The sequence below is a fragment of the Diadema antillarum genome, unplaced genomic scaffold (assembly GCF_040938485.1).
Source record: "Diadema antillarum isolate AM-2024a unplaced genomic scaffold, OU_Dant_1.0 scf00000098, whole genome shotgun sequence".
Classification (NCBI taxonomy): domain Eukaryota; kingdom Metazoa; phylum Echinodermata; class Echinoidea; order Diadematoida; family Diadematidae; genus Diadema; species Diadema antillarum.
In genome coordinates this window covers 389,694-416,430 of record NW_027270987.1, presented here as the reverse complement: position 1 = coordinate 416,430, position 26,737 = coordinate 389,694, and the positions used below count along the sequence as shown (strand labels likewise).

Below are 26,737 nucleotides of genomic sequence, written 5' to 3'. Positions count from 1 at the left end.
TGGATTAAACCATGGACAATTTGTATGGAGCGCCAAGTGTCGCATGGCCTAATTCGTTACGAAATCAGCCATTTCGTAACGAAATGACAACATTTCGTCGACAAAATAATTATTTCGTTAACGAGATGAACATTTCGTCAATGAAATGGTCATTCTGTGGTCGAAATGACTGATTTCTTAACGAAATCGGCCATGCGACACTTGGCGCTTCGTACAAATTGTCCATGGTTTAAACCATGGTTTCAATTGTACCACCTTCGTGAATTCGGGCCTTAAAGTTCAAAATGGACCCGAAATGGAACTGCGCTTTTAGAACAGAACCACTTCGGAGTGCGGACCAGAAAGGAACACGTGTAGGTGTATTCCTCCTCGTTTGGTTCCAAATGGAACGTTGAGGAGTAATTTGAAGAAGAAGAAGAAGACGTGGACCAAATACATGGATATTATCATCAAGGCATCGTTGGTTAGCAGAAGCACACAAAATATTGCTCAGGACTTCATGGTGAATTTTATCTCGCATCAAAGACCACGCACGGAGTCATTTACAGTACTAGTATGTTTCAATTTCCTTGTCGCCCGAGTCCAGACATCAAATAGGTCGGGTTAGTGCGCCCTCCACGAACTTTGATGACCGTCAAGATGGCGACCTTGGGCTTCGGACTCTCTCCAATTCGACAAAATCAACATTCCCGAAGCTATATAACCCGTGAGCTTCGCAATTACTCCAGAGTAGGTTATCGCTTTAATTTATCATATTATAAAGTACAACCGCGTTTTACGACAAAGACATATCAATTTCTGGTCTTTGGCGACCTTGTTCCCGATCAATATTTATCATTTGGTTTCACAACATCGGTTGACTCTGCAATATGTCAGAATTATAATCGCCGCATAAGGAAATCATAGCCGGCGGTGTTGGTTTAGAATTAGCACTAACAAACAGTGGGCTCCGGAAAAAAAGGGGAAAAAATCTGTGGTATATACCTAATAAAGCAAACGAGGAATGCAAAGTGCACGATTAGCTATGAAAAAATTGTAACCAGCGGCGCTGTTTACCTTAAATTTCCTCGAGAGAAGAGAAGAGCAGAGTAAAGTAAAAGAAGAGAAGAGGAAAGTGGACGAGAGGGAGTGTGTAAGTGTGAAAAGAGGGGGGGGGGGGGAGTGATAATGATGATGGCGCGTTATTGAGGAACGTAGGCTACACAACTTTGTGGATCAAGGTGCAAAAACTCTATTGGTCCTGACAACGAATTTCTGCGGACTTCCACCAACAGAACGCAAGCCAGGGGAACACGAGGAGTCTAATTCTTCAAAGACAATTCAGCTTTCAGCTATTAATCAGCTATTCAGACGGTCACATTATTATTACGAGACGTGCAATTTATTTCATCACCAATTAATGCATTATTTTCCCTTCATCGTGCGGCAATTTATACTCTGTTCAAGGACTGTTTTTCAGTTCTGTTTCGTTGGTTTATCTTCTGCATGAAAGATAAATCAACTCATCTGTTTTAAAGCAAGCACAGGCATCCTCACTCATCTATTCATTTACAGCTCATTAATGTAATTACATGGTTGTCACTGTCAATACTATGTCACTGTTTCCTTAAAACATGCGAAACTTTCAAAATTTCGTAAGCTCAAATCTTCTTCACTCGGGTCCGATGAAGATGAAATCTGTACTACATGTTTGGACTTTATTCATTAAAGCTAATTTTAACTTTGCATGGAACGAATTGCACTCTAAGTGGTACATCGGGACCATCACCGTGCACCATCACTTCCTGAACCTTGTCCTTTCAAATTGTAAATCTTTTAAATTGACCACGTAAGGGTACTTAAAGGTGTTACAATCACACATGTATGACAAAAATAGCGTACAGACACGCTTCACCACTTATATGGGGGTCCTTCTAGTGAGTCATCCTCTTCAATTTGAGTGGGATTAGAGGCGAAAAACAAAATCCGTTCGCGACTTGAGATTTTCAAAGCCTTGCAAGTTACCAGGGTAACGAAACTCGGCCGCTCTCGCCCGTTACCTGGCTCAGACGACATGGCTGTTTGCTCGATGTCTGCGCGCGTCTCAAGATCGAGTTTTGATAAAGGTTACCAGCTGAAAGCGTATTACGCTTGACTCTCCCACATCCAGGACAAGACATACAGGTGCAATTTCTATAGACAGAGTTTTGTAAAGGGTTAAATAGAGTGGGGGTTTCTTCAGCAGCTAACGTTCGACACCTCTTCAGTCTTTGGCACGTACAAGTTGTAGACTTGCAGGGTCGGGCGAGTCTCCATATCTGTGAATGTTGCAACTGTGTACACTAGTTTGGCTTGGAGCAGGCACAGATTACATAATAATTCTGAAATCTATACGGTGGTACAGTGTGGTGTGCATTTGAAATACAGACGGTAAGAATATTCCTTGAAGATCCAAAAAATGGAAAACTGAAACTGCAGTGCACCTCATATAGCTATCACAATCTTTTTCTTCCAAAAACGAAATCATGGAGAACTTAAAAAGATCTGCACATGCTTTTGTGTTTTGTTCCTCTAGGAGAAAGAAGTGTGATATTCCTCCGCATTCTACAAGTCAAAATTTTTAACATTTTACCTGTGTTTTTTTTTTTTTGGGGGGGGGGGTTGGGGCGGGGGGAGAGGTTCTTAATTTTTTGTTTGCATGAAGCAAGACATATATGAGTCACCTGATTAAATTCTCAGAACCACTGTCTTGAAATTCTAAGGACGTTGCCAAAAAAAGGTTGCCTCCCCCCATTTTTCTTTCTTCTTCTTCTTTTTTGCTGTTGTTGTTTTGTGCAATTAGGTGAGTTCCAGTCATTTATAATCGCATGTAAATCTTGTTGATTTGAATTGATTTCAATAAAACATGCAAAAAACAACAACAAACAAACAAAAAGCAGGTTGCCGATGACGCTGAAGAGGTTATCATAAAAAATCTATGACAGCCTGTAGAGCCGCATAGGGCATAGCTTTGTATAAAATACAGACATTCAAATGGTCATCAATTAATTATTTTTGTTTGTTTGTTCCCCCTACTTTCACTACCCTTCAGCCGTAATATTATGAGTTCTTTTCTTCAAAATCTTTCCTCTATACAGAGTATTTTTCCACTCTCCCTCTCTCTTATAGGACAACGTGTTTCATATGCAACCAGTTAACAAAAGCAGTCCAGGACCTTTAATAAGTACAATGTCGATCTTTTTCCTCTGTCTTTAAAGATTAGGATTCTTACTGGTCGCCATTAAAAGCTTGTGTTCCCCTGTCAGCGCCACATTTAATGGCGATGTCTGTGTGTGCAGGTTTATGGTGGAGCCTACTCTACCCCTTCGCAGCATAGTGCGAACAAGACCTAGTCAATAATTATGGAGTCAACCATTCTCAACCTCACTCCTCTTGTATCAATTTCTTTTTGCTCTGCACAAAATTTTTCATATATCGCTGTAAATTCCAAAAGGTTAAACCCTCGTTCCCTTTACTGCTCTCTTATATTCGTGTTAAAAAAAAAAAAAAAAAAAACAACCGACATTTCCTTAAAAATCGTAATCTTGGCATCTATTTTAATAAGCTTATGTTTAATGTGTAATACTTTGTTTGATTGTGTCAAATTATAATGCATGTATTGTTTTATTCTTGTTTGTACGTCATGTTTTTTTTAATAATAAAAACATAAAAAAAGAAAAAAAGACCTAGCTAGTATAGAGCACGAGGTGATTTATTTTCTCCTCATTCTCAAATCGGGAAAAACTATAGGCTGGGGTGGGGGGGGGGTCTCATATCGTCTGACGCTTCTTTGCTATTTCCCTTCAATATTCAAAATATGAATGTTATCAGCTCATGCAACTCCAACTGTTATATACACCGTGTTTATGTATACAGGAATACATACATATAGGGCCTACATGACGATAATATTACATTGACACTGCTCTGTCGTCTGCTCACATGGAATCCAGAAAGGGACTTGGGGAAAGTACAATTCAGTTCTATTTCATGTTCACGATAAATTTGATAGACAGAGGGAAATCAAACGAACGGAGTGGTAAAAGTTTCCGAAAAAATATGACGGGAGGAGGTCATGGAATCGAAAAGTTTCACATGTTTTCATAGAAGTGATATTGGTACATGTATGTCAATTAATTAATGATGTGATAGTTTCACCGCCATTGTCTCATCTCCCTGATCAGTTTCACACAGATCTGCACACCAATATTCCCTTAATTTCCGTATTTTTTTTATGAAATCATAACAAAACTTGTATCATCCTCAACAAATTATGGTAGAATATATAGAAATAATCTAAATACGATGGCTTTACAGGGTAGAAGTTCCTATGTGTGTGTGTGTGTGTGTGTGTGTGTCTGTCCGTCTGTACAAACCCATGAGAGAATTGTGCGGTTGCAACTGACCTCACTGTTAACGTGCTACGATGTGAAACTTGGGAGACATTACTGTGCTCATTAGGTTTCATGTTCAGTTTAATGACCCGCCTTCCATTCTGTTTATTCTGATAACGTCAACTTGAACATTGTTTAGTATACTGCATTTAAAGAGTAGCGGGTCCGTAAAAAAGAAACGAGAAAGAAACTATTACGGATTACCAGATACATTGTACCAATAAATCTCGTAAGTGTAGTTGAGTTCGCTTTTCATCGATGTGGTTACTTGGCGGACGTCCATTTGTATAACACCAGTCTAAGCCGAAGAACAAAGCCCCACTTGTGTGGATATATTCAATAACGTTGACTCTCGAAGAATATTGTCGAGATCTAAACCAGAAACAACAAATTCGATCGTACAGTGTGAATACAATCCGTGTCACATTGCTCAGGAATCATAAATTGCCCTCCAAAAATGTTCTACAATATCAGTTTTTCCTTGTTGACGATGCTTATTCCAGAATTCAAGGAGAAGAATAAAAAAGGGGTAAGGAATTTTCGCCGGCCGCTTTGATACATTTTGCAGCGACGCCGCAACTCCCGGCGAAGGAGGATTTCGGAAAAATGCCCGGAGATATTTTTAATTCCAAGAGCATATATTGAAACATGATAATCGTTTCCTTTATCGGTGGTGTAGCAAACTGCGCTTAGGTCTGAACCGAAGTGTAACGCCTCATTTAGCTCCTATATCGCATGACAAATACATATCACACCGATATTCAAGAAATCAAATTCCTCACCGACCAATAATCGATCTGAAATAATGTCAGGCCTCAAGGCAACTACATTTTTCCGAGAGATTTTAAACATCTTTCTGCACAGAAGGGAGGGGGAAGTAGACGTGGAACAATGAACCATTATTCTGCACATGCTTGCACGTTATATGGCTTTTGAACGGTCTTTTTTGTGTGTTATTTTCGACGTGCACGGTGTTACATTGTGGTGATTTTCATTGTGCGTGTAATGCCACATAATTACACACGCATATGGTATAAATATAATCTCAACACTGAAGGTTTAAGACTCATGAACATGATGTTCATAAACCTGTATGACAATACGGTATGGCGACAGTTGGTAGTGAGTGTGGAAAAAATTTTCATCACAGCGAGTTATTGATTGTGAAGCGCCCTCTCAATCGAACATCGATAACCCAACGATACGATAATATCGTCTCGCGATTGCGCGTTCAAACTGTCGTCATCCAGACGATATACAGGTACACGGTGGCATTATTTTATGTATTGATGAAGTGTCGCGACATGGGCTTGTGATATTCACGGTACAGAGCAAAGGTTACTAGGTTCTGACCGAATTCGGACGATCTGGGCAAACGGAACGGGTCATAAACTGAAATATATGCAAATCTCTGGCATCCAATAAAATGACCTTGCTTGTCTGATTTCATCGGGTAAAAAAAAAAAGTCATTGCCCTTTAAAACCTTGTCGATCTGTGCAAAAATCTCATTGAACATTGTGTAATTCAAGGGTAACATTCTCAGCACAGACATCATGTACTAGTAAAACTATGATAGCTTCACTTGTATTGTAAACATTTTGAGGTAATAATTTTGTTGCGCGTTATATTTCATTTGCAATACTTATTTAGTGCAACTTGTAAATTTTGTTCTTTCTTGTCTCGATAAGATAACAGTTAATGTCAGTATTTGATGCCCCGTCACCCAGTGAGCTCTTGTAATTAGCCTTAAGATAAGCGGAGTTTTTATAACCGTAATTAGATGACATTGGCGAAAAAAAGAGCTAAGGACGAGTGTATGTACTCGTCTGAATAAAAGGAACGCTGGCTGGCTGGGTCTGGATGGACAGGCGTAGGCAACTTTGAAATAAGATACATGTAGTTACAGGCGGCTTTTCGTTTAATATAAGGTTAATTCTAATTTCCGATTGAATTCAAATCAACTCTTATTTCTAGTATCATAAATTCTTTCAGATATAATTACAACAACTCAACGTAATGCTGAATACATAAACATAAATTAAAGGTAAAGAGAAACAGGCATTCTAAATTTCGATAATTCTAGACACGGTCAGACCGCATGTCAACTAATGTCTATGTAGAGTAGATAGAGAGAAATTTCTAGCGAGACATCAGCTAACTTTGTTCTTCAAGGCTTCATCACAAATTTTACAGTTTTTCTTGATTGTGCACACTTTAAGCTGTGACAGTGATTTACACACAAAGACACCCACACACACACACACGCATACCCGCGTAATTATGCATGCACATTCTGAATAATACATTATGAAATTAGCAACTATCTTTAGAGGCATTTTATGTGAGGAACGCAATACATTTCTTCTTCGTAAGGTTAGTCTTCACGACAAACAAAAAAGAGAGAAAGAAATGTAATATTAATGATTTGCTTGTAAGTCAGTGGGAAGCATGTGAGGTGATGACGTCATCAACTACAATGTGATCATACCTGCGCATCAATGTTTAGTAGAAAAAGAAGTGAAACCTTGAAATTCTGTAACTTTCGCATAATATTTCGTCCGATTGCATTAAGACCTTCACTCCTTTGATTTGAGTGACGTTACTGTAAGTCAAAAATCAAAATCAACTCGAAGATGGACTGAGTGGAGTGAGGATGTGTGTCTGTTGGAGAGTGCATTGAACTTGGACCCACCTGTGCTGATGATTGGCCCGAACGGATTCCTCGCGTCACCGATCACGGAACAGTTCCACCGCTCGGTGCTGAACTGACGCTGGCACTCGATGATGCCGACTTTGGCCCCCTCGCTGATGATGTTGATGATGTCGGGCGTGGATTCGCAGACTCGGATCTGCCGTGGAAGAGATGAGAATGAAGGATTAGATTGAGGAGAGGGGGTGAAGGGTGGGCAGAGAATTCGGAATTCATTCTCTGCAATAAAGTTACAATATTTGATGTATCGAGTGGTAAACATCACATGTCAGCAGCCATAGTTATTCATCATCATCAATTATTTCAATGATTAACTCTTTAATTTGATATGTTTGTTTGACGTGTTCCAGAACAAAGAAATCTCCCGTTGTGGAGTTTTTGTCATTTTGATAATAGCCACTAGCGTCGTCATTTTGACGCAGCAGTGATATGGGAGCTGATTACAATCATCATGGTCATCAACGTGATAATGAACGACTGAAGGTGAAGTCTATTTCCTAAACATCGTCATCGTCATCATCGTCATCATCATCGTCATCATCATCATCACCACCATCATCATCATCGTCATCATCATCATGAACATCGTCATTTGGTCGTTGGCGTTGTTACTGTTCATATTGTTTTATTGCACCGCTAAGCTGAGACCACCTACATTATATCCACTCTGGAGTAGACACCAAAACATTTCGTCACCATCATTATTATCTGTGTCATCATCATAACATTGGCCGTTGCCATAGTGATTTGATTGCATCACTATGACAACCATCTCCAGAATCGTTCAACCCGTTATCACCACCGCCATCATCACATTGTCATTACCCTGACAACGTATTATCGAAGATGACATCATTATCATTGCCATTCTCGTCATCTTCGTTACCATTGTTTTTAAACGTCACAATCGTCGTCAACGTCGATTTCGAAATCATTATTTTCGTATCATCTCACTGGCTTTACTTTCGCTACATCCTTAAAATGGAGTGTTATCGTTTTTTTTTCTTTCTTCCTTCCTTCCTTTTTTTTCTTTATTCATTCATTAATCCATCTGCTCTGTGGGTATCTGTATATTTGCCATGATGACCATTACTAGTACATGTATATGGTGATTTTCCCATGTCTGTCATTAGCATAGCCAAATTGCTAAGAATTTTTGATCGCCATTTTTTTAATCGTCAGAAGTACAAATGTATATATCCACAATTCTTACAGTCCTAGATGTCTGTAAATTAATATTCTTTTCGATTTCTACAAACATTAAGCCAGGAAATATAACCATTCTCTGTCATTCAAAGTTCCTTAATTGGATAATCAAACGGTCATTTCTGAGTGTCCAAACCTGTTCTGTGGTGAGACCAGGGACCTGTCTGCAGAGCGTGCCGGGGTCAACCATGATGTTGGTGACTGGCGGGGAGGTAACCGGCCGCTGCTGGGGACTCGAACCCGGTCCAACGCTCACTGTACCCAGCGACGCAGCGCCAAGCCACCTGCAAGGGAGAAGGGTGTGGGAAAAGTTGTACGAACAAGGTTGCTAGAATGTTAATCAGTGATTTAATCCTCAAGAACACGTAGAAGTACAATGTGTAATCTCTCATAATAGTAACAAGTCAATACTAACGCCAGTAAAGCAAATAATGACAGTATAGCAAGAACAAGCAAGAAGAACTACATCTAGTAAAAGTATCATAATAAGAACTAATAATAAGGTCTTATTTATCCAGGGTAGCCTCCTCAGTGTTGCCACTGCTCCACCAGAGGGCACTGTCATTATTATTACCCTAGCGTTGCCAGGTACCCATTTATACACCTGGGTCGAGAGGGACTTGGGGGGTAAAAACATCTTGTCCAAGAAAGTAAGCATTGGGCGGTATTCGAACTCGGGTCCTCCGGTTGGGAGTCGGGAGTCTTATCCACTATGCCACACCACCCGAGGGATCACCACAATAATAAAAATAACGGTCTTCTTTGCACAAGGTGTAGCCTCTTGGTGTAAGCACTGGTCTCCCAGAGGATCTTGCCATTTTAATATTGTCACCCCACCATTGCCAGGTACCCATTATATACACCTGGGTGAAAAAGGGACAAAAGATGGGAAGAACATTTCGTCCAAGGATGTACAAGCCGGGGCAGAAGCTGCTGCTCTACGACAATGGTGATATTAACAATTTGTATATGTTCAACGCGAAGGAGACTTGTTGAAACTGTTCTCAGCGCTTTGGTCAGGACGAGAAGGCGATAACTAACCTAGACGTCTTCTTTTGGACATGACAGGGAAAACTCATCTAAACGCCTTCGTCAGGCGTCAGACGCCTTCTTTTGGACATGGAAAGAAACTCTCTTCTAGATGCCTTCTTCAGGACAAGAAGGCGCTAACTAACTTAGACGCCTTCTTTTGTACATGGAAGGAAAAACTCATCTTAGACGCGTTCTTCAGGACAAGAAGGCTCTAACTAAACTAGATTCTTTCTTTTGGGCATGGGAGGGAAAACTCTTCTAGACGCCTTCTTTAGAACAAGAAGGAGAAACAAGGAGGTGAAAACTCGCCAGGGCGTTTGGTCACGACAAGAAAGTCAGAAGGCGACTTGCTCATGCTTGCCAAGGCACCTTGTCGAGGGGAAAAGGCAAAAAGGCTCAAGACAATTAAGGCGGTACCTTGGCGCCTTGCGGAGTGTAAACAAGTCGCCTTCTTGTACATACACAATGTAGTCGCTTTCTCGCCTCACGAGTTAGAGCAAGTCGCCTTCGGACGACTACTTGCATGCACCCACTTTCAGATACAAAGACACAAGGGGGGGGGGTGTAAACAAAAGAATTCAACCCTGTCGAAACTTGGAATAACTGGGTGTATGATGAACGCTGGACAGCGGTCGATTTATGATCATGAAACCATATTTACAAGAGAAATTAAACATTGAACTTAACAGTCTAATGGAGGCAGGAATTCATTTATATAAGGGCTCAAGGAAATCGCATGGATATTTCTTTGAGCATTTTAATCTTCTCCATTGCTCCGTCGAGAGTTCATATTAGTGCAAAATTTAAGACCATCATGCTACCAACTGGCATTTAGAACGCCGATGTTTTGTGCAAATTGGGAGGGCTCTCCAAAAAGAGAGATATACAGCCTCGCGGGGCGGAATATGACGGAGCGACTACCTGTGTGCGAGGTCGCTGCAGCGTCGACAACTCTTGCTACCCTCTTCTTTTTGTACAAAGGAGAACGAAGAGAAAAGAAGAAAAGTTCCTTGGAGTCGATACACATTGTCAACGCGGTACACCTGTTGAAGAACATTCTGATGCATGGGTGGAGGGGGGAAAAACATCCCCCCAATCCCACGGTGATGATTAACTGTCGATGTGCGTTGCACCCTTGTCCCGTGACACAGGGACCCGAGAGGTGGTTGACAGAAGAGGACGCAGTGAACTCTCCACTGGGAGATGCTCCGGTGAGAGACCGGGGCACCTCGAGATGGGAGTCGAATCATTATCCTTCGATTTGAGAGGCTCTCGAAGGCCGCCACGGGACGCGCAACCACAGTTTACGACCCCCAGGACCAATATTCTACACACAACACATAGGCTTACCTATAGACCGAGTACACTTTTGATCATGGAGCTGTGTTTGAAAGTTCCTATACTGAGGACAGCTGTAGCATTTTCCTCATTTCTTTCGAATAACGGCTTTAATAAACACGTTCAATCGTATCTCTTTCCATCTTTTGGTGTACGTAAGTGGAGATTGGAGATTACGAAGTTAGCATACTGCATGCCTCTGGCTGTCTCCCACGATTCTCGACTATAAAGTGCACTCTTCTTGGTCAACGGGAACATTACATGCTTTTTTAAACAGTTATGTACACTATCTCCACCTTCTAAAGAGTGTTTATTGTCTACTCGTGCGGCCTAGATTAAAGTTATGTATTTACGCTGTTAAGCAGGGCTTTGTGTGAGGAATAGAAAACAAAGCAAAAAAAAAATGCGATGTACTTCATGAATGAAAGCAGACACTTATAAAGGCACTTCATTGTAACAACGATATCGAGTCCATTGTATAGAGCAGAACACTATACAGTTTCTGGTTAAGGATAATAGCCATTTCACGACAATGATGTCAATACTGGTACTTGAGTCGCGATAGCCTCGACTTTACTGTGTGTATGCCCAGGATCAACAAACCACGGAATGACATTAACCACTCGCTGTTATTACAACTTCGGCGATATCATTATGGCTAATCCAATGAAACACGGACTGTCTTATAGAACATACACTACACAAAGAATAAACCGACAGTGAAAGATACTGCACACGCTGAAAGGTGCAGCAATAAAAAGCAAGAAAATGAATATGATACACCTAGAAGAGCATGGACCACTGGATCATTATTGTTGAAGAGTGGTGGTTCGTCTTGCTTTAACCACGGTGCTACATGTTTCGTTTATAGCTCCATGCTTTAACCAGGGAGGTGTTCTCTCTTCCACCTCCCTGCTTTAACAAACTATTCATGCTTTCTTCGCAGGCGTAGGTCTCCCTATCCGTGCCTCGCACGCGCCAAACCACATGTACTCTGTACCAGGGAGGTGGGAAGAAAGTTGTTTTCCACCTCCCTGCCTGTACGGATCCGATTTTCTGGTCGAAGTCAAGCGTCTGTGAGGGTACATTCTCAGTCGCGAGATGGAGTGTAGTCTTCCCCACCCCTTCTCCCTCCTTCCTGTAGATAAAGGGTGTTGGAACACTTAAATCATTTTGGGAGAGAAATATATCAAACCCAACTTTTCAATTTTTACTTTTCTTGTCCTGAAAGAATTTTTGTCGCAGAAATTATCGTCATTAAATTGGCACAACGGAATTCCTCTGCATAACATCTTTATCGGAGAGCGATCGGAAGGAATTGATTACAGCCTTTTGATATGCACCAAAGTCAGAAAGAAATTTACAAACATTTGCTAGTTTGAGAGACAAACAGAAAACTCGGTCTTCGAAACTGTGTTGCCCATATACGACAATTAACAAGGAAAAGTTTATCGTTTTAATTCTGCGATCGAATCAAACAGTCATATAAGAATAAGAAAGGGGTCAATGAAATATATTTTTCGCAAGTCCTTATGAAAAGTAACAATGAATGTTAAATGAGATATTACAACAAATACGACAGAAAACCACAAAAAAAATAGTTTTTGGTACCTGTTGGGTTAAACAAGATCATTTTCGTCTCCATTCCACGATAATATACAATGTAGCTTTACATGATAACTATTTCGGTGATAGACCATTCGACCGGAAATTGTATACCAAGAAACCAACGCAACGAAATAATTATTAAAACCAGAATCAACATCGACAGAATAATACAGTTGGTGAAAATTCAACAAACGGGAGGTTAATTAAATGCACATTTATGATGACTGTTAACCCCATTTTCCTGTGATTATATTGAGAACCGAAGGCGGTCTGGTAATATAATTTCTGACAGAAATCCCTATTAAATCTTAAACCAAATGACGGGGAAATACAGTCATAAAGTTATCGAGTTTCGATTACGAATAAACGATATGTAGGAGCATGAAGTATTATTCAGAATTTAATGGAGGATATTTATCTAAATTTGCATCTAATAAATACCTCTGGAATGAAAGAAACTCAAAATGGAATAGACAAGTTATTGTGCGTGCGTGTTTGCTTGATGAAACGGTAGGGGGGATTACAAAACGCCTGAGGGGTTTGACAAAACCTGAGTTTTGAGGTAACTTTGTCAAAAGCTATTAACAGTACTAATAAAATCATCACGAAGAAGTGTGTAAGAAATACTGTAGGTCTGAGTTAACCACATATTTTGGCTAAACTTGTTTACAAGTCTTGAGAGTCAGTTGAAATATTATGACCATTGTTAAAAAAGGGCAAGAAAACACAGACACTCACAAACAGTGAATTAGGCCTACACAGTTGAGTAGGTAACGTTTGTTCAATCATACACAACAAACTGGATGATTTTGAAAGTGTGCTTGTAAGGCGAGGGGAAAGAGGTTAGTGCGAAGGAGTTGAGGAAGGGATTCGCAGATTCCATTTTGCGTGTACTCAGCGAGGAGGATTACATCATTGAATGTGCTTGTGCCAAGCTCAAAACCCAACGTTTCAAATAATAAATTCAGTGAAACAAGTTTTCCCTTATCTGCTCCAAAAGTTTAAGGCACGTCAGCTCACTTTAGCTAACGAGATTTGTTTCCTCGATACAAAATTGCATCTTTTCCTGCTACATGTATTCGATTCTTGTTAACTTCATGATTGTCGTTGGGATGTTCAACCAGAAAATCCACGTACATTATCGATATAGACACTTTTGTAGATCTGTTTAGATAGCGTTATAGTGTGGATGACGATTCCCCCACCCCTCACCCCGACCTCGTCTTGTCTGCTCAAATTTATGAACTCCATGCCTCATTAAAGTCTCTATAACATCTGTCAAATTAGCAACATTTACGATTCGATCGGGTATTAATGGATGTTACTTGTATACACGGACAGACAATCAATCGCCTGACAAATTTCAGCGGGTGCCACATGTACTTTTTCACAAGCGAATTGCTCACAGGCGAATCTCTCCCCCTCTCTCTCAAAAAAAGATGATATTTACGAAGACGAAATACCTCGGGGCTAAAAGGCAAGGGCGTCGTTTAGCCTCTGGTCTCACCACAATGCACACGCATACCAGCAGATATTCCCCCCTTGCATGAACGGAGGGGTGCAGAGATCCACCCCCGCTCAATGGCGGGGACTGGTGTTCTTAAACGCGCTGCGGTGCGAGGAATTCATCCAGTCGATCAAAGGTACAGGTTGTTCACGAGACAATTATGACAAAGGACAGTCAGTTTTGAGCAGATATTTGGACGTAAATAGGGTCGACTGTATCATATCATCGTCCTCGCTGGTATTGTCGGAGCAACCCTTAATGTGGTTCCGCTCAATTTCACGTAATTAAGCATAAAGCGGAAACAAATTTAAGCCCCCACCCATTTATGAAATCGCATTTTTCTTCCCTTGGCTTTCCCCCATTTGTTCGTGTTGCAATAGATGGTTGTTAAAACTTGTAAAAAGTCAGTGTTTCGTGACTGCGGGGCCCCTTCGGATAAGCACGCGCACTAACAATGTGTCTTCTCCATCTTTCCCCATAATGAAATATTTCTATGCGATGAATAAACAGGAGAAAAAAAACACATACAGGTGGCTAAATTCATCTTATAATTTGTGGATGATAGGATTGCGTGTTATTTAGCCATATATGATAGATAAGTACGGAGATTTAACAATTTGTAAGTTTCTTGACGCACGGTGGACTCTCTTCGGATCAACAACCAGGGGCCCGTTGCATAAAACTTACCATTGAATTTCAATGGTAACTACCGTCAAAATTAGGCATCACAGCCAATCAGCATCAAGGATTATAAAATTTACCGCTGATTTGAAGACTTACCGCTAGAAAGGAGCGGTAAGTCCAACGGTAAGGGTTTTATGCAACAGGGCCCTGATCGTTTCACTCAACTGTTCGTAAGGTGATTCTTCGAAATCACTTGACAAAATGGCTCCAAGGATTAGGAAGTACAATCGAGAGTATAAAACAACCCTGCCTAATTGTATCCAACATTAAGTATGCAGGTACAGGTTTTGTATCTAATGAGGTTGGGGTGGGGTGGGGGCTATACGACGAAAGATTATTGGTATGTAGCTGGCTGGTATAGAAGACATCTACACTGCAGTTAGAGAAGAGGCATGTTATCTAGGAGATGAAGGGAGAACGTTTTAGAGTATGCGGATGCACGTACTGCGACTGGTATCTGACGAACTTTCGTTATACACTACAGTTAAAACCCAGAGAGTGATGTCATGTGCAGAGGGGAAAGTGGTCCCCCAAGTGCGAGATGCTGTTCAGAAAAGAAGACGGTGTCGTAATGGTTAAGTGTCAAATTAGATGGAAGTGTTCCCAGAAGTAAACTTGAATTATCATGTGGATTCAATGTATGAAGAAAGACTCTTAGAACGTCTATAGATACAAAAGTAACATAGGAGAGTCCGTTAAAAATGTCACCTAATTGTATAGAATAGATAAAATTCATTGTTTCTAATGAAGGTGCTCATTTTCCCAACTTACAGGTCCTAACAGAGATATGTGAAGACTTTTTTTCCTCCACTATACTTTCTGGAAGAGGTATAGGCAAGTGTCTTCACGATGTCCTAGAGAAATTATTATTATATACATGTACATTTTTTTTCTTGCTTGTGAAATTATATGATATAAACGTAGCGTTACCACGGAGCTGCACTTGGATTTAATAAGAACTTACAAAAATCGCAGGGATTGTCCAATTCTCATCTAACATTCCCTGCCAGTGCATCCTTTATCTTTTCCTATTTGCTGAATCCACATACACCTGTACATGTAGCCTATAAAATTATGTTTGGGGAAAACTTCTCTCTTTAAAAACAAACAAACAAACAAATCTTGATAAAAATTATGGTAATATATCATGGTCTGTACTAGAATGCGCTCTGCTCTTTCAACATGAAGGTCCGGAGTGTCAGGGCACCTGTATTCTTCAGAGGTGCATCTTGTATCCGCAACGGTTCCCATCACCACCTCGATGTACAGTGTATGCTATGGGCACCCAATAGGAAACTAATCACACGATTATTGAGGTCGGATTAGGGTTGTACCAGCATGGTTAGATCGAGCATTGGACTGCCGCCAAAGGAGTGAAGTTGAGTACACTGTGTAGAAACTACATTGACTGTATGTATACAGGCATGATCCCGACGACAAGGATAATAAGATGTTATGACGCGTCTCTAGACCTTTGACCTTGTGACATTGCGTTACATTACAATGACAGCGACGACAGCAACATCAATATCAACACGCGTTGAAGAAATGATGTCTTCTACAAGACAGTGTAATGACTTTTCCTGGAGCAAGATGGAGAAAATATTGTGTTAGTATAGATTCCTGCAGAGAAGTTGTCTCACTAGTGAGTGCAACTTGACATCTGATCTGGATTGAGAAGCAGTAAACTAATTCGTTCTGAAACCTCAAATTACAACAAGGGAATCGTGTTCTGGAGTGGAGCGTTGTCCAACGGCATGCTATAGTCACCGTGATAGTGTCCCAGTATGGCAGTCGGACGTGGTCTCTCATTGGTACAACCAAGGAGGTAGGCCTACTTGGCGATCTTACCTTTGGGAGTGTTACCTGGTGGTCCCTTTGGAAGGGGTAGAATTCCGAAGTCAATTTGGTATCTAAGGGGGAGATATTACCCCAAAGGGCGATGGTAACTTGGTGGTAAGATGTTGTCTCTCCAGGATGGACTAGATGGTTATCCTTCATGTGACGCGGTAGCCTGTGGATAAGGTGGTTGAGTTGGTGTATCCAGGGAGGTGAAAGAGAGATCCACCTCCCTGGTGTATCCGAGAGGGCAAAGTATATCCCTGGTGGAAAAGGTGGCATGTATGGTAGAAGCAGGGAGGTGGAAGAGAGACTGGGTTGGTCTTTCTTCCACCTCCCTGGTAGAAGGTGGTAACGATGGTGTAGCCATGGGAAGTGAAAAGAGAATCCACCTCCCTGGTGTAAACTTGGTATTCAGGGGCGGAAGATGGGCTCTCAGGTTTAAGATCTTGACCCATTGGGAGTATTGAGAAAGATATTGCAAGTCGAGCAAATGAGGAGGTGTTGTGAAACAAAGAAGTTAAGTGGATGTCCTGACGAACATATTCCAACTCGGTTGAATGTAAGGAGATGAAAAGACGAACGATCTGGAGGTTGAGGTAGTATGGGTGAAGATGGGGTTATTGAGTAAAATTGAGGGTGTGGTTGATGCCGTATATAATTATATTCCGTGTCATTCAGTGGTAACGAGCAATGAGGAAAATGAAAACTTGTCAATGATATTGCACTCGTTACATAACAAGCATTAAAAAATATTATTAAAGTTATTATATGATATGCCAGTATTAAGATAACGCTGCAGAAACAGAAAATAATCTAAATATGATTTATAAATAACTACATAAATCGTATTTCGACTATTTTCTTTGTTTCTCTGCAGCTGTAAATAATCTCAAATACCTCAAATAGATCGAAATTGATATATCTGGTTTTGCATTTAAACACTTCATAGCACATGTACAGCTGTACAGATATCTAATCTAACAACGACGCGCTATCTGCAACCATTTTCTCACGATTCAGCTGATCGTGGATCGTCACTTTGCGTTCTCCTCGTCTATAATATGAAAAGAATTTGAAAAAAGGGGTTCCAGAGAACAAATGGAGATAAAGGGAAAGGGAGAGAGAGAGAGAGAGAGAGACAGACAGACAGACAGAGAGAAAGAGAGGGAGAGAAAGAGAATCTTGAACCAATCCGGAAAGAAGGTGACACTCCCCATCCACGTTTCGTAAATTGGCGGAAACGTCCGTCACTGAAAGCATGAAGTAATGAGATGCAACAAGAGTGCGGGGGGGGGGGGGGGAGGGGGATGTGTCCACCTCATTAATGCTCCCAACGTTGAAAGGTGCGTCACTACTTTAAGAACAATGGAGTGAGAGGAGATGAGGGTGTGAGGGACCAATAACTTTTACCAGGTAATTAATGAATTTAAGAAGAAAAGAAAAGAAGATCTTTATGACCTATCTATACGTGAGCGGAAAGGGGATAATAGCGACTCTCTGTGATGTTGATCATTGATAGATTGAATAATAGAGTAGACGATTCGATTTTAAGAGGTTCGAGCTGCACGTTGGCGGGTGTGAGTAACGGGAATAACAAGTGAGAGAGGATGAACTGTTGATAATGAGCTGATGAAATTAGATGGTAGAAGAAACAAAAAACAACAACAGAATGATAGATCAAAGGAAGGGGGTGTATGGGGTGGGTGAGAGGCGAGGTGAAAACAAAAATGAGAATGACAACAGCTTGTCAACACTAAGGGGAAAATCCTGGCATAAAATGTGTCAACAGGCAAGAAAAGTGTGCCCAAAAATCGGCAAGTGATGACTCAAGGCAATAAAAAGCTCCCATGCAGGACGATGTTTCTGGAGCAGACGAGAAAGATGAGTAGCATATTGTCAAGTCAGACACGTCCCATCTTCAAATCACTTTGGGACGACCACCTCCCCCCCCCCCCTCAAAAAAAAAAAAAGAAAAGAAAAAAGAGAGAAAAACTCCAAGAAGTCATAAACTTAAGGCATCACCTGCTGGAAGCATCATTGTATCTATCACATCGACATCAAGGTTCCACAGTTTCAATCTCACAGGCCTGCTCATCCCCAGACTTGCTTGCTTTCACAAGTCATCGTCGTTCTGATCGCATGCACGTGCTTATAAACTTTTCGGGACAACGATAAGCACTTCCGGTCGCAAGTTGACAAATGTGAAGAGATAGTCAAAGGAGATAACAAAATATTATTCTGGTATCATTCTCTCAGAATCTGGTGTCAGACACGCATAAGGACCAAGACCTCCCCCTTAAAGGGATGGTATAGTGTTGGTTGAGATGGGGATTCAGGTTTTAACTTTTTGTGAGATAATTAGAAACCACTTATATGAAATATTGAAGAGCATACGATTCCATTAGGAAGTAAAAGTTTATTTGATGAAAATCGGTTTTAAAATGGCAGAGATATCATAAAACAAAAAAAATCTAATAAAAGGTTGGTACCACCTTTTATTAGAACCACTTCGTTTTTCTTTGTTTTTGGATATGTCAGCCATTTTAAAACCGATTTTCATCAAATGAATTTTTCATTCCTGTTAGAATCGTATGCTCTTAAATATTTATAGGCCTATGGTATGTGGTTTCTAATGATCTCACAAAAAGTTAAAACCTGAATCGCCATCTCCACCAAAACTATACCATCTCTTTAATTGCTTACGATCTGAGAAAATCTTCATTGTGCCGGGATACATGACTCGACATCACGGTTGGAAGAGTGGATGACGTCGCGTTTCCATAGTGACTGCAATATCACGATATTTCACGAAGACAGTCCCAGACGTTTCCCCTGGGAAGGTCGAGTAAATTCGGAATCTTTCAATGACCGATCGGGACTGAAGAATCTACAGTCTGTACTACTACTGATCTGTGTGGAGTCGATGACATTTTTAGACGTTCGTACAATGTATATACGTGTATGTGTTTTTTTTTTTTCTCTCTAGTGCTATTTTGAATAGGTGAGCCGAAGATATTGGTATCGTTTCTGGGCGAATATGATGTCAAAAATCATGAATAATCATAATAGGGTGTGATTTATACGTGTGTACAATAGTTCTTTCTCTGTAAGAATCACCTGCTGTAATTTTGCCTTTAAAGGGGGAATTCCGGACCACTTAAAAGCTAGTCTGACAAGAAAGCATACAATAATAAAGCACAACAGTGCAAATTCGATGAAAATCGCATCAAAAGTACGGAGTTACAGATGTATAGAATTCTTCAAGACTGCGCTCATATTCTGCAGAACACTTCTTGAACAGTTGATATTAATATGCAAATGAGTGAGATGATGATGTCATCACCTCACAATTTTTGTTGCCATTGCTTGTGTGCACAAAAAAACCCACCAAATATGATGAAAATTCAGTTCTTCTGCTATAAACGTGTAAAACATGTTATTCCTAGCTGAATTATAACTTCAAATAATGATCAGTCACAAAAATTAGGATTTGAGACTGGAGCGTATAATGCACTTGAACATAAAAAAAACAACAACTGGAAATTTCAAGATTTTATTTACAAACTATATTGACAAGTTGTACTCACTCTTTGCATATGCGTATTGACTGTTCAACAAATGTTTTGTGAAAATTAGCACAATTTCAAATTCATAATTTCAAACTTCCCCAATCAAAATCAGATTTGGATCAAATTTTCAGCGTTGTGCTTGTAAATTTTAATCTTTGTTTGTTTGTTTGTTTGTTCGTTTGTTTTTTTTTTGAATAATTTTTAGCTGGAAAAGCTTCTGCTCTATTTTCTTCTCAAGACTGGCAATGAAAGATGATCAACTGTCAAGCAAATCATCGTACTATTTTGTCTTATAACAAGATGTCTTCACATACCCGGGATGCCTATGTGAACATGGAGGATGATGAAGGGATGTGAATATTTTGATTGAGTGCATATGTTTGCGTGTGGAAAGGGGGAAGGGGCTCCTGGAATGTACGTGCGTATACAAGAGTGACGTGCTTTTCCACTGGCACATGCATATTATGACATCATGACGGGAGCAGCTTACCTATTTACTGTATAAAAGTATAACGGATGCCAAAGTCTTATAGTCCTGCATACCGGTAATCAAAGGGGATGGTCCGAGTTGCAACAACCATGCACGGCTACAAACACGCGCCAACCAGCTGTGCGAACTTATCACACATTTTGCAAGAAATAATTCGCCTTGCGTAAATAGTGGCTTACTGCGCTTATTGGAATTTTATACACGCCTACAACCTACGGTATTTTTCATTTTGGAAGCATATAGAGTAACCGTGATCCGTGAGTCATCCTAGGAGGGATAAAATGAGATGAATGTAATTTGGGTTAGTAATGATAGTGAAAAAAAAAACCCAAACAGAACAAAACAAAGAGTGACAACTTCAATCTACTGCCATAAACTGTCATCAAAGTCACCAAGTCAAAGATCGGCTGGGCACAAACGCAACGGCGTGTCAGCGATCAAGCGCTTTCTGGCAGCGACGGGCATTTCATTTACGAAGATGAGCGGAGCAAGGAAAACAAGGGCACATAAGATAGCAAAACATCTGATATCTGGGTTAAATTGTAAAGACAGCCAGTGCCTGTCGATGAAAACAGTTAATTTCTAGCAATCTGTAAGAGATTATCCCCATTAATTTTCATCAAACAATAGAGAGCGAATCTGCCTTGCTCTAGACACTCTTAAACACGACGGGATAAGCGTAAGTCTGTCACCCATGGAAACGAAAGAGTCAATTGTTCCTATCTCATTAAATACTCATAAGCTTCACTCGCAAAACATAGTTTAGGGTATACCAATCAAAAATACTGACTATTAATTCGGCCGAGAAGGATACGCCGGGCAAAACATCTTTTCCAAAAACGTATAATGCGCGAGGCAGGGACTTGAACCCAGGACTTTCTGTTTAGGCGTTGGGACGCTTATCCACTTCACCTAATGTTACAATAGATTAATCTCAGTGACCACAACATTGTATTTTTGCTTTTCTGTATTGGTGTTATGGTAAATATTGAACGTGAGTTTTCCTGATGACAGTACCTTTCAGGCATTGATTTTAAAGGACAAGTCCACCTTCATATACATAAGGATTGAGAGAATGCAGCAATATTAGTAGAACACATCAGTGAAAGTTTGAGGAAAATTGGACAATCCGTTCATAAGTTACGAATATTTTAAGTATCTGCGCAGTCACTGCTGGAAGAGAAGACTACTACAGTGTATGATGTCACATGCGTACAACTATATAAGGAAAATGAAAAGAGAATTTCACAAAACTTTACTTTTTGAATAAAGTGCACATTTCTTCGACTTGCTACTGACGTATGTTAAGGGTAATATTATTTCCCCTGCCTTCTGAAAAAGAGAAGTCGAGTGTTCTTTTGTTATGCGAGAAAAATGGAAATATGTTGAATTTTCTTTATTCTTTCTTTATATCGTTGTACTCATGTGACATCACAAGCTATAGTAGTCTTTTCATCCAGCCGTGACTGAGCAAAAACTTCAAAAATTCATAACTCTTTAACGGATCGTCCGATTTCGCTCAATCTCTCACTGATGTGTTCTACTAATATTGCTGCATTCACTCAATCCACATGTCTATGAAGGTGAACTTGTCCTTTAAGGAGCTGTGAATACTCACTCGAGCAACTTCACTGTGCCTTTAAACCGCCATGACGGCAAGGTGCGATTATTACCGCACTTCTTCTTCTTTTTTTTTTAATGTGATAATGCTCAAGATAGATATGGAGGGATGTAGTGTAAAAGAACATCTCCTCAATAAAAAGAATGCTCTTTTCCCTCTTCTGAGAAGGTCTACCATCAATTCACCCTTGATTGTTCCTATGGCGAAGGAAAAGAAGACCATTACCAATTTCCTGCGCAGCTGATCCTTAATCCTCGCCCTGATGTTCATGCCACAGGTGTGACGAGGGCGTATAGGTAGGGTTTGACACCATAAATCGCCTAATTTAAGACCAGTTTATGCCTGTCAGGAATTTCAGTATAACTTACCTCAATGTCATTGGCATTAGCGGACGTGAAGAGTGCCCCCCCCCCCCCCCCCTCTCCCATAGGACAATGAAAATCAGCGCGGGGCGTAACGTTCATAAATTAGGTCTTAAATGGTATGATTGACAGTGTGTGTTTGTTTCAGAATTGGTAATTTTCGTCGCGTCGGTCCTTTTAGTTTGATTGTTGGAGTGAAAAAAAAACCAACAACAACAAAATTCTTTATGAATGACAAGTTATATACGTGTTTACATCGCAGAACGACTTTTATAATCTAATTTCATGTTTCTATATTCTTACTCACAGCAAAAGGCTCTTATAGGTAAGCCCCCTATTACCAATTACATTACGCTGACAAATTGGGTTTCTATTCTTTATCAGTTATTAACCATGACCGCAATTGCAATAATTTCCACAATTCCACTGAATATCAAAGTAAAATGTCATAGCTATTTCTCGCCATAGAAACTGGTTCTAAAGTCAACCTTCCTAGCCCGGTTTGTGAACACTATTGTTGCTAACCATGCTCGCATCTGGTTTCGACCCAAGCTATAACAAAAGACTGTGACATCGTCACATCGTTACTCCAGTAATTCTAAATTCCCCCCTTTCCCTAAAGACTCATCGGTTGTTGAGTATCGGGACAGCCACAACTGAACAGTGCGTTACGCGTTGTCCGCGGGAGCACGGAACTGTTGGCCTAGTGGATGCGGCTCTGCATGCGTTAACAGGAGATCGGAGGTTCGAGTCCCGCTATAGGTGGTACATGTAGGCCTATCTAGGCCTCTTATGCTAATCCTTAGACAAAATGATTTGTGCATGTTGTCCTTCTTGGCCTAGGTGAATAGATTGGTAGGCCTAGGCCTACTTGGCGATGCCGAGGTAGTGATAATAGAACTCTATAATGCAGTCTACAGGGACATCGGATAGAATACCTCAAAGAGAAGAGGCTACCCTGAGAAGATGCAATAAGACGATTAGTATCAATTAGAAGTATCAATGTAATAAACATCAGTAGTCCCGTCGCAGCCAAGTGAGGGATGTACATTCTAAGATGTAGTGATGTTCGCTCCTTTAATGTTACAGGAATTCCAAGTACATATTTACGTTTTTAATCTATAGGTACCCCCTACCGTCTTTCTTTTAGGTGGATTCTTCCTGTTAGTCGTCAGGCGAACGTTCGTCGCGTCCCGTACATTCCATAATATGCAGGTATGAAAGCGAACAATCGCGTTGTTTTGCTGATTTTACTTCCGGTTCGCCTTTTGTTGTCACTTCCTGTCTATGTCCCCCCCCCCCCCCCCCCCCCCCGCCTTGCGGTGCCTCTGCTGATCGTTTCTGCAAAGTCGCTGCCGTGGTCCGTGAGTACTTCTCATTTGGAACAGACTGGTCAACATATATCTGCCTGCAATGTCAGTTCAAGACTCCTTAGAAGAGCATCGGCGAAAGGAAATAAAACCAAAAACACAAAAACAAGCAAAACCCCTCTCCCCCCCAAAGGAAATGGAACATTGAGTGTATTATTATGGAGATAGATACGTATGTAAACACAGCTACTTTGTATGCACAGCGCAAGCGTGTCTTCTCCCACCCCCCCCCCCCCCCTTATCTTGTTTGACAGATAGTAGTTCGAAAATTACACCTACATTGATATCCAGTCATCGGTTTATCGACAAAACAAAAGGTACCGTTTACACATATTGCGGAATTTAGATAAGCATTTTCAAATTTCGCCGTTTACATTGTGTCCAAGTGTGGGTATGTAAACATGAACGTTCCTTAATTGTGCAAAGTTCACGGCAAATAGCAATGTATGTACAGTTTCACTCCGTTACAATGTTGGCTTCACACAGAGAACCACGGGAGTTGAGTCTGCCCTGATGTATACTGCGTGATACGCTGCCAGAAACTAGGAAAGCTCGGGATGAAAAACTGAGGAGACGCTGTCTTGGGGTTACATCATTCCTTCCCGTCAGATTCAATCGAATCATTTTTACCTGACAATAATAACATGGGAGCAATGGAATCATTTCTGCATGATGATAGCCTCGTGTCAATGCGTCTTTACTTTCGTCCTTTTTTTTTCATGCATCTTGATATTCAAACAATTCAGTTTGTAAACTTATAGCCCTTTTGTGTGCTTTGATTGCCAATTGACACAGAAAACTCCACAGTATTGTATATGTACACACTGTCCAAAGTCCCTGACACAGGAAAGGTTAAAAGGTTCTTATCAGAATTCTTAAGAAAACACACACAACCATGAATCACATCTTGGCTGAGTAATACTCGGCATTTGCTAGAAATTTACTTGGAAGAAGAAATATTACACAACAGATTATTCAAAACATTCACTTCTTACAAGCAGCATGCCTTGTTCACATCCAGGGGAAAAAATAAACGAACAAAAACAAACTTAACACGAGTACATCAAACGTGGTTCTCAGCTTGATGCCAGAACCATGGAAGAAGAGGTTCTAATATTCGTATTTCAAAGAGAGTATACTATAAGCGTTAAATTTTACATGAGTGTCAAGAATTAAGGTTTATCCTGTTACTTAACAATGCTTAAAAGCTTTATAGGTGTATGAGATTTCATAAGATTTTCCAGATTAAAGGTGCATAATTCCATGAACGGCACACCGCTTGTTGTCAGGAATTATTTTCGTTACCTAAGGACAAATTACTTATCGGGTTATCCTTTATGACTGCACGAAACTCATTTCCCAACCGTCAGTTTTGTTAAGTGGCAGCTGAAGTTAGACTCCATTATTACTTTTTTATGTTGTCACCAGTCCTTCAGCTCTGCTTAGCTGCAGGATTAGCGGGAGAAAAACGCACGGACCACGATGGGGGAGAAATTCTCACGTTGTCACGGACAAAGTGGCGAGATACTTCGCTTCGAGCAAATCTCCCCATACGCTGAAGCGGAACTGCCCGGTTCTTCGCTCCGCGGCAGACTTCTTCTCCGTCCGTCCGCAAACTTCAACGTCGAGTCAAGTATCTCATTCATCTTCACCCGCAGAGCTCAGCGTCATCTGTGTGACTGACGGGGAGTAGGTGTATCACAGATGAAAAAAACAATCCCCCGTATACAGGCCCCCCCCCCCCCCAAAAAAAAAGGTTAACAAGAGTGACAACAACACAAACCTATCACTATAGCGATGGTCTCTTCATGATAAGGAGAGAAGAGAAGTAAATAAAATCTGGAAATGGGGACCTTCAAAACATACTGTATATCGATGCACACAAGACATGACAGATGATACCGTAATCTTAACCACTGCATTTTGCTGTATCATCCCGCATGGGAGAGGAACATCGATCTCAATAAGTTGGGGGGAAAATTGAGAGGAAAAACAAATGACCAACAGCTGTTTAGGGAAAAAAAGAGTAAAAGGATTGTACCAGCAGTCACTCGACCACTGATAAACATATCGAGATGTGTTGTAAAGTGTGGTTGTAATATTGACCCGGATAAGGTAAATAATATGATCAATGAACGAGCGTGGTCATGTCTTTCAAAACAGCAGAGTCACATTATGTAGTTAAGGAATAGGAGTTCGTTTATTCCGCACAAGCTGCACTTTGGCGACATGAGAGGGAAAAAAACCCAAACAAACATACAATCAGATAGGTGCTATCGTTGCGGCTTTCTGAACATTAATGCGATATTTATGATATTTGGAACGGCAGAGCAGAAGCTTGTAGGAAACAGATCATGTAAAACGGAGGATAGACTTTAAGATAAGGTGAAGTATTTGTTAGGACTAAATTTAATGATGATAAGATCCCCACGAGTCCATTACGGTCGTCACGAAATACAGGCACCCCTCTCTCTTATAAGTAGCTTTGACATCGCCAAAACAACTCAAAGTAAACATACATTTTTGTAAGAAAACGAGCATGCGTGGGTGTATCTACAATCTGTGAGTCGCAATATCGCATAAGTATATCTATATCAATCTTAAAGGTAAGGTAATGTGCTTTCACAGTGTGACGGTGAACCGTTTCTTGACTACATTAGTTCGCTGCGAAGAAAGGACGCATTTTTAAATGTAGCTACTTACATCCATGTGGCATGCACGTCTGTTGGCGCCGAGAGAAAGGTACAAATCCACAAGAGGCAGACGGCACAAATGCGACAAGCAAACTTGTGGACCTCTCTTCCGTTTCCACAGTAACCAGTCCTTCGCTTTGAGCTCCCAATCAGTCTCGTCGAGGATGCTTCCACCGAACTATCCATGATATTTCCTCGTAATGTATCCTCGGAAAATCTGAAAATGTCGTGGTCGTCCCTAATTCCAAACAAGGATATTTTTGTCCACCTCTGTGACAGCAGTTCAGTTCAC

General features: G+C 40.7%; 1 protein-coding gene across 1 annotated transcript in view; it reads right to left on the bottom strand.

Moving 5' to 3' along the window:
* The window catches only part of LOC139718648 (protein Wnt-16-like), a 35,136-nt gene extending 8,505 nt beyond the window's left edge, over window positions 1-26,631 (bottom strand). The window contains exons 1-3 of the mRNA XM_071630108.1: window positions 26,456-26,631; window positions 8,466-8,613; window positions 7,106-7,262 (exon numbers count right to left, since the gene is read on the bottom strand). Of these exons, the coding sequence (XP_071486209.1) occupies window positions 7,106-7,262; window positions 8,466-8,613; window positions 26,456-26,631 (481 nt within the window). The remainder of the gene's footprint in view (window positions 1-7,105; window positions 7,263-8,465; window positions 8,614-26,455) is intronic.
* Window positions 26,632-26,737: the final 106 nt, after the last annotated feature.